The 9,631-nt window shown below is 36.1% G+C and overlaps 1 protein-coding gene across 2 annotated transcripts in view; it reads left to right on the top strand.

Moving 5' to 3' along the window:
- Window positions 1-5,306: 5,306 nt before the first annotated feature.
- LOC132156003 (acetyl-coenzyme A transporter 1-like) overlaps window positions 5,307-9,631 on the top strand; it is a 249,357-nt gene continuing 245,032 nt past the window's right edge. For both annotated transcript variants that reach the window (XR_009437370.1, XM_059564807.1), the window contains exons 1-6: window positions 5,307-5,526; window positions 6,256-7,039; window positions 7,540-7,742; window positions 7,866-8,050; window positions 8,192-8,309; window positions 9,384-9,599. Coding sequence is in view for 1 of the 2 variants with exons in the window: in XM_059564807.1 (XP_059420790.1) it covers window positions 6,298-7,039; window positions 7,540-7,742; window positions 7,866-8,050; window positions 8,192-8,309; window positions 9,384-9,599 (1,464 nt within the window). In the remaining variant the exon portion in view is untranslated. The remainder of the gene's footprint in view (window positions 5,527-6,255; window positions 7,040-7,539; window positions 7,743-7,865; window positions 8,051-8,191; window positions 8,310-9,383; window positions 9,600-9,631) is intronic.

Below are 9,631 nucleotides of genomic sequence, written 5' to 3'. Positions count from 1 at the left end.
TCTGGGAACAGCCTCTTCGTTCAGAAATTTCTTTCTGTGTCTTACCCTCTCGCTTGAGGGTGTCAATGATGGCCTTCTGGACAGCAGTCAGGTCGGCAGTCTTACCCATGATTGCGGTTTTGAGTAATGAACCAGGCTGCAAGTTTTTAAAAGCCTCAGGAATCTTTTGCAGGTGTTTAGAGTTAATTACTTGATTCAGATGATTAGGTTAATAGCTCGTTTAGAGAACCTTTTCATGATATGCTAATTTTTTTAGATAGTAATTTTGGGTTTTCATGAGCTGTATGCCAAAATCATCAGTATTAAAACAATAAAAGACCTGAAATATTTCAGTTGGTGTGCAATGAATCTAAAATATATGAAAGTTTAATTTTTATCATTACATTATGGAAAATAATGAACTTTATCACAATATGCAAATTTTTTGAGAAGGACCTGTATAAGTCGCACTAGACTATAAGTCCAGCATTTATTAAGAACCAAGAACCAATAGAAAACATTACCGTCTCCAGCCGCGAGAGGGCGCGCTATGTTTTCAGTGTAGACTACAGGAGCACTGAGCAGCACAGAGCGCCCTCTCGCGGCTGTTAGACGGTAATGTTTTAACTTTAACTTCAATGGTAAACAGGGACAGTGCAGTCAATCGCTTCTGTGTCATTGTCGTCCTGAGCTCATTCTTCACTCGAAAAAACATTCACACAAAATAACTTTCGATCCCTGGAACATTGTAGCTGAATTGTAGCTAAACGTCTAACGTCCTTGTCTTTCTTTAACTTTCTTTTTGCAAAACCACTCAATTGACGTTTGTCCATTTTGATTCATTTTCTGTAGCCGTTAAAAAATGACACATTTGCGCGTATTTGTTGTGGACCAACTCAACTCTGACAGATTGGGGACGGAAGGGGGGGACTGATAGTAGTGGTCATGTAATCTTTATTTATTTATTATTATTATTATTATTGCTAAGTTAGTGTTCATAAACGAGTTATGTATGGTATTTCAAGAATTTCAAGTTAATAATAAAACAATTTACGAAAAATATTTTCAAAGCTTGTGTAATGTGGTGCCCCCCTAGTTGTTGTGAATGGTTGGTGCCCCTGGGCACTGGCCCAAGTGCCCTTATGGATAATCCCATAGACATATAAATAACTAGACGCCTCATTGGCCGCTCTGAGCCGTTGCCGCGATACGTCAACGCATCCGCCATGTTACTGAGGGCAAGACTGCCTTAAAAAATACATGGAAGTAAACGGGGAGCTGCGGTTTTTTCTGAATAAAAACACGATAACGTTCACATTTATCAACCGATTTCAGGTTTGTGATCTACGTGCAGTTAAAAAAAACTTTGCCTCCAGTTATTTAGTTAGGTTTGGAAAATTATTAATTTTCGTAAGGAATTGTGAAAGCTCACATTTGTCTCACTTGTTGATTTCGTTGATTATTTTCGGTTTACAATTCTAATGTTAATTTAGTATAACTGTGACATATGCATGTAATGTAATTTGAATGTACATTCAATTAAATGTAGTTGTTTTATTGCTTTCTCTGTGTTCAATCCCAACATTTTTTTTTCTTTCTTGTGTCTCAGGTCAAAACACAGCTCATTCCCTTTGAAATACTGGGAAAAAATCGAAATAATACATCTTTAAACACGAATAATTTGCTATTACTGAGAAAACTGAATAAAACATGTACATACAAATCAAAACGTGTCACACTTGTAGTCTGCTTTTCATTTGATAGCACTTTAGCCTGGTTGGAATATGAGCAGGAATTCATTCAGGGCTGCTCTGGGTTTAGTACAAACACAACATTAGTCTGTGGAGGTATAGTCTTGTCTCTTGGAAATGCAGAGAACAGCTTTCCCAGCTTTCCTTGTCCTGTTTGCAACTGGCTAAAAGGGAAGAGAAAATAATAATAAAATACATAGAATCAGTTCACAGTTTTATGAAAAGCTATGAAATCCTTAAAATTAAGTGATGATAAACTTAATCGGTAACACTTTAGAATAATGGTCCATTAGTTAATGTTAGTTAACTACTTCAGTTAACATGATCTAAGCAAGAACAATACTTCTACAGCATTTATTAATCTTAGTTGTGTTAATTTCCACATTTACTAATGCATTATTTAAATCAAAAGTTGAGCTTGTTAACATTAGTTAATGCACTGTGAATTAGCATGAACTAACAATGAATAACTGTATTTTCATTAACTAACATTAACAAAGATGAATAAATACAGTAATAAATGTACTGTTCATTGTTTGTTCATGTTAATTAATGGATTAACTAACATTAATGGACCATGATTCTAAAGTGTTACCACTTAATCTTTGTAAATAAGTAACATTAACGGTAGTGATGCATTAGCTCCATCATTGATCTAGACAGTCAAATTGCTCACTGTACATATTGTGCTCATAAAACCATTTAGTTTATGATATAAACGTAAATAAGAATTCATTTAAACTTTGAATTTTTATAAAGTCTCAGCTTTTACTGCTAACTACGTTGGCGATATCGCTATTAATAGTCTGACACTAGTGGTTAATTAAGCTGTCAACATAATGTTAAAAATGACCAAAAAACATCGAGAAATAACGGTTGAGTCTTACCTATGTCTTACCTATGAAAGATAACACCCCGAGATCTGTTTTTATTATCGTGTGACGGTTTGTAGATGCCCAAGCTGCAGGTGAGTCAGGTATGTTTTCTTCTGTCCTGATGTGAGAGTTATGAGAGGTGCCCGCTCCAATATGGCGGCGACGTTGACGTGCGTCTAGGTATTTATATGTCTATGGATAATCCGGCTCTGTATATTATACCAACATAAATAAATTGGATGTCAATGGTAAGAAATACTGTTTGATAACCAACATAATTCAAATATTTAATTTTGTGTTTTGCACAGGATTTTCATGTTTGTGTGAACTGTCCAAAGACTATCCATTCAACAAAACACAGTAATAACTTGCAATTCAGTTAGTGAGTTTCCTAAGTCTTTTGACTTATAAAAAGAACTGGTTCACAAGAGTCATTCATTCAAGAACTGAACTAGCGCTGTATGGTTTTATTCATTAAATGAAGTTGCTCAGAGGCAGAGTTATTTGATGTTTCACTGCTAGATTCAGTAGATTTGGTAAATAGTCAGAAGTCTGATGATGCATGATGTTGCCGTCAACAAGCAACCGGTTGAGACACAGGGCCCGGGACTGATCTAAAGTATCCAGATAGAAATGTGTTACCCATCCTCAATGGGAAAGTGCCCAAGCAACATTAACCCTAAGACTTCCATATCAAACTTACTTATTCCCAACCCTAGTCGACTCATCACAGTGGCAATAGAAGAACTTTTTGTGTTGCAGACTCGTGTCCTTGTTAAAATTAAATTAATAAAATTTAATTGTCCAGTGGAAGTAATGGGATGTGTGTTTAAATTAAGCATTTAGTAATAAAAAAGAGCTTCATTTACACTGACATCTCACAATAGGAAAGATTTACTTCTACAGAATTACAAATAAAATCACATGTCATGCATTGTAGAATCACATGAAGTGTGTAAACTACATTAAGTTTTGTGTTCATGAACAAAACAAACATTGTAGGTTTCATTTTTATCGCCTAGATGCTTCCCGTTTAATGACGTTGACTGCAGTTTTGCATTACATGACACCTAGGCTATATCAGAATCAGAATGAGATTTATTGCCAGGTATGTTTACACATACGAGGAATTTGTTTTCGTGACAGAAGCTCCGCAGTGCAAATATGATAATTATTGTCAGTTTTGTAAGCTTTATATTAATGCATTCTTGTTTGGCAAAGAAAACAGAATTCAACAATTGATTAAATAAATGAATACTGGCCTAAATGAGTCCTCAGAAAATGGCAGTAATTCTGGCTGCAAATTGATAAAGTCTGAGTTAGTTTACACTCACATGTGTCTGGTCACATGCTTTTATTCAACATTTTCAGTCATGTGCATTTAAATCTTTTTACTGATTTCACACGGCTCCACACACTGCACATACAGTCACTCATTATCTCTGTAGAGAGGAAATGGGGGATGTCCTTTTTCACAGTGAAAGCATAAAATGGCTCATAAGAAAGAACATAAAGAGCACAGACAACCCACTGCTTTGTATAGGATCACATGGTTTTTAAAGATCAAAATTAGTTTAGTACAACATCCAGGTGTCATATAGCATAGGAGCACATACATTACATGTATCACTGAAATAAGGACAATTTATCCTTAGTGATCATTTGTATTTCTTGCCAATGCAGAGCACAGTGATACATGAAGTATATACAGTACAGATATTTAAAACTGACTATTTTACATTTTCAGTATTCATCTTTTCGATATGAATATTGAAAAGTTCTCAATTTTCAGCTCATTATTTTACTTTGTTACACACAGTGATGGGGTGCTGCGCCAGATGACCTGGCCTCCACAGTCACCGGACCTGAACCCAATCGAGATGGTTTAGGGGTGAGCTGGACCGCAGACTGAAGGCAAAAGGGCCAACAAGTGCTAAGCATCTCTCGGGGAACTCCTTCAAGACTGTTGGAAGACCATTTCAGGTGACTACCTCTTGAAGCTCATCAAGAGAATGCCAAGAGTGTGCAAAGCAGTAATCAAAGCAAAAGGTGGCTAGAATATGACATATTTTCAGTTGTTTCACATTTTTTTGTTATGTATATATATTTGTTATGTATATAATTCCATATATAATTCCACATGTGTTAATTCATAGTTTTGATGCCTTCAGAGTGAATCTACAATTTTCATAGTCTTGAAAATAAAGAAAACTCTTTGAATGGGAAGGTGTGTCCAAACTTTTGGTCTGTACTGTATATATATATGTGTGTGTGTATATATGTATGTATGTATGTATGCACACACACGAATACACTAATTCCAATAAACAGTTTGTCAATGGTTTAGCTTAATGAACAACAACAACAATAATAATAATAATAATAATACTGTATTCAGCAAGGATGAATTAAATTTATTTTAGAATCCGGAGGGAAAAAATTATCAAAGTTTCTACAAACGTATTAAACTGCAAAACTGTTTTTAACATTGAAAATAAGAAATGTTTCTTGACCAAACCTTAATTAACTGCATAAGAAAGTTCTTTCAATAAATAGATAAATCCATAAACTTTTCAAAGCTGCATGGGCAGAGTTTTTATTCTCTTTAGAAAAACGGTTTGTGAAATTAAGCGGAACTAAAAAACAGGCGCTGTAAGACACGTCAGCTGGAGCATTTCGGACACATTTTACAGACGCACCGCTCCGGCTTCCTTGAAGTTCCTTCTCATTTCAGCTGTCATTTTTTCTAACAGCGCTTCCCGGGGTCTTGTAAACTAGGGATATTATATGTTTATGCACAGATATTAGTGTGTCAGTAAGGCCCTGCTTATCTGAAGTCAAGGAACAGTGTTTTTATTTTTATTTTTCATTTTGTTCATTGATTTCTTGATTTGTCATGTGGAATGTCATCAAAGTGCAAGGTAACTTAACACCGAATCAGTGTATTTTCTGCTTCTATACCAACTCATTCTAATGTGGTTCTTTTGTACTGATTATGTTCGATAATCAAATTGTGTTGCATGATATTTGTTTTGTTTACTCAGCTTTAGGCGACAAGAATCAGACCTAGTAGTTATTCTTAATCTTTAATGTTTTTCGTTAATTGGTTTCACGTCAGAGAGCTTCTCTGGAGTGTAATACACATTTTTTAATTCTTTTTTATCTAGTCTTTAATTATGGTTTTAGAATATTATAGTAATACTTTTATAGTAAACCATAAAAACATTTTTAGTATTTGGAACAAAACAAATGCTAACCGAAACTTTTTTTTTTTTGCAAACCATTTGTATATGTATTTATCATCTTATCTTAACTTAACTTAACCTCTGCTAATGGCCAATACTTGGAATTTCTCATTTTTATTTAATAACTTTTTGTACTAAAATAATAAACTAAAACAGAAATAAAAGTGAATGAAATGAATGCATAGGCTTTAAATAAAATAAAATAAAACTGTCAAAAACTGTAAAGAAAAAAAAGAAAAGAAAAGCTAAACCTTAAAAAAAAATAAAATAAATAATAATAATAATAATAATAATAATGAAAGGATCTCAATGATACCAATATAACACTACTTCCAAGAAGATGTTATGCTATTCACTCATTGGTGCGGCTGGTTTAATAAATTCGTTAATTGTTTTTACACACAGGTGTTTTGAGGACATATCTGGACTGATGTTCAGCAGGTTGAGATGGAACTGTCTGAATGTGTCACACAAAAGTACGGGAGGCTGCGGAAGCTTGTGGTGTCCAGCTCTGATATGGATGAAAGGGAATCCATGCTAGAGGTTGAGTGTGACGAGGAGGCTCTTCTACCACAGTCAGTCAGGGCTGATGGACAAGCGAAAGCATGTCATGGGATCAAAGGAGAACTGGGCAATGTTGCCCTGTTATTGTTTTTGTACTTGCTTCAGGGCATTCCCTTAGGTTTGGCCGGGAGCATCCCTCTCATCATGCAGAGTAAGAACGTTAGCTACAAGGACCAGGCCTATTTTAGCTTCGTCTTTTGGCCCTTCAGTCTAAAGCTGCTCTGGGCTCCCCTGGTGGACTCTCTGTACCTGCGGCAGTTTGGCAGGAGGAAGTCGTGGCTGGTGCCCACTCAGTACCTGCTGGGTCTTTTTATGCTTTACTTGTCAGTCACGGTTGATGCAATGCTTCAGACAGATGGACAGAGTGGGCCAGATGTGATCACACTGACTGCAGTCTTCTTCATGCTGGCTTTCCTCGCAGCCACGCAAGATATTGCCGTCGATGGCTGGGCTTTAACTATGTTGTCCAGGGAGAATGTGGGTTATGCTTCCACTTGTAACTCTGTGGGTCAGACGGCTGGATACTTCTTAGGAAATGTGTTGTTTCTGGCTCTGGAGTCTGCTGATTTCTGCAACAAGTATCTGAGGTTTGAGCCTCAGGAACGGGGCATTGTAACACTCTCAGGTATATGCAACAACTGTTATTTTCTTCTTTTTTTAGTATAAATTAATATTTATGTTCAATAATAAAAAAAGTCACCGTAAGATCTTTGTACATTTGTTACAACACATTTTTTATTTTAAATAAGTCTTTTCCTGAAAATTGTCCCCCCACACCTTCCACAAAAATATGAAGCAGCACAACAATTTTACATTAATAATAACAAGAAATATTTCTTGAGCACCAGATCAGCCTAATGGAATGATTTCTAAATTATCATGTGACACAGTAATGTTCACAGCTGCTGAAAAGTTTAGAATATTGTATTTTTGAACATTGTTTTTAAATAATAATAAAAATAATATGAATTTCACAATATTAGATTTTTTTAAATTATTATTATTATTATTTTCCCCTTTTTAATTAAATTCAGCTTTGGTGAGCATAAGGCAAAGCCATTTTATATTTTAGTATATATATATATATAACTTATATTTAACTTAGTATGCTTTGTTCTCCTTCAGATTTCTTGTTTTTATGGGGGATTGTGTTCATGGTATCTACTACTCTGGTTGCTATACTGAGAAAGGAAACCAACAGACACCATCATACTAAGAAGCAGCCTAAAGAGGAGACGCAGAGTGTTATGGAGACCTACAAACTTTTGCTCCGCATTATTAAAATGCCCACTGTCTTTACCTTCTGTGTCCTATTGCTGACTGCTAAGGTGAAGTTATTTAACCGAGGCTTACTATGGTCATCATCTTCCGGTTTTATCTAGTTTGAATGCTGTAACGTTATAGCTATATGCAAATCAATGTATTTCTTCCCTCTTCCTCTCTACATTCAGGTCGGTTTCTCTGCTGCAGATGCTGTGACTGGTTTGAAGCTAGTGGAAGCCGGGGTTCCTAAAGAACAGCTGGCTCTACTGGCAGTTCCCATGGTGCCTCTGCAAATCTTGCTGCCAGTAGTTATTAGTAAATACACAGCTGGCCCACGTCCACTTGATGTTTTCTACAAAGCTTTCCCATTCAGGTACATACCCGTACTAAATCAACACATGCCCTGATTCTTGACATTAAGAGCGGTGAAGTACACATGAATTGACAGCCACATATGTAATCATTAGAGTATTGGATAGAGTAATAGGATGCCTGTGGATTGTGTTCCTCAAAGGCTGCTGATTGGTCTGGGGTACGCCCTGCTGGTCTGGTGGACCCCAAGTGTTCGGCAGGAGGAGGGCTTTCCAGTGTATTACTATGCTGTTGTGCTACTGAGCTATGCAGTACATCAGGTTAGTTTATATTTACTTGTGTGTGTGTGTGTGTGTGTGTGTATGTGTGTATATGTATATGTATATATATATATATACATACATATATATACACATACATACATATATATATGTATGTATGTGTATATATATGTATGTATATATATATATATATATATATATATATATATATGTTTTATTTATTTGATTAGTCAAAAAATCTTAATTGATTATTTGCAGTTATGCATGTACACATACATTAAGTGCTATATTACATTGTTCGATTTTAAAATACTCAAATTCAGACTCATTTGTATTGATTCGATGATTACTTAAAGGACTTGCTTAAAAGAACAGTATTTTGTGTATTTGTTGTAATGAAATGTGTTCATGTTGTTTAAGGTTCAAAAAACACATTATTTCCCACATACTGTACATTATTGTTTCTCCTCTATGCCCCGCCTTCTGAAATGCGTTGATTTGTACAAAGCTCATCGGTCTGAAAGGCGAGGTGTGCTCTGATTGGCCGGCTATCCACTGCATTGTGATTGGCCACATGCCTCAAGTGTGTGATGGAAATGTTATGTCCCTTAACATACTGTGATGCCGTCTGATGCAAGCTGATGCATTTCCTCGGCGACCAGCACAGATCAGCTCTAGGCATGACGAAGCGTATATCATCCTCTTTTGGAGGGCCAGACAAAGTACTTTCGCTTTTTTTAAACGAACCACACAGTGTCTCATCAACATGCTGGCGTGGAAACAACAATACTGAGAATAAAATTGACGCCTTCTTTCTTTGCATGAACATTTGGGCGGCGTTATGCAAATCTTTCAACATCGTGACATAGACATGTGGGGGCGTGTTAGAACGAGCCATTTTAGAAGGCGTTTTTTTAATATCTCTTTGGATTTGAGACTTTAGTCTTTGCAACTTTACATATCTTCTTTAAGCACCAAGAGTTTGTAACACTCCAAAGAGAAAGGAAAATTTAAATAGCATCATATGATAATGAATTGATCATTTAGACTGAATTCAACATACTCTTTGATTTTCTGTACTTCTATTCATTGTGAGATGTCTTTCTCCACTAGGTGGCACTATACAGCATGTATGTTGCCCTCATGGCCTTTCATGCCAAGGTCAGTGACCCTGTGATAGGGGGCACCTACATGACCCTTCTGAACACTGTGACTAATCTAGGATCAAACTGGCCCTCTACACTAGCTCTATGGCTGGTAGACCCTCTCACCTTTAAAGAGTGCCAGGGAGCCCCAAGGCAGACGTGCGGATCAGTTGAAGAAGCAGGCGTAAGTGTTTAATTCAATCATATTTCCAAGCA

Source organism: Carassius carassius, chromosome 13, assembly GCF_963082965.1.
Source record: "Carassius carassius chromosome 13, fCarCar2.1, whole genome shotgun sequence".
Lineage (NCBI taxonomy): Eukaryota > Metazoa > Chordata > Actinopteri > Cypriniformes > Cyprinidae > Carassius > Carassius carassius.
The sequence above is the reverse complement of the archived record's forward strand: the minus strand, read 5'-3'. Positions and strand labels throughout refer to the sequence as shown.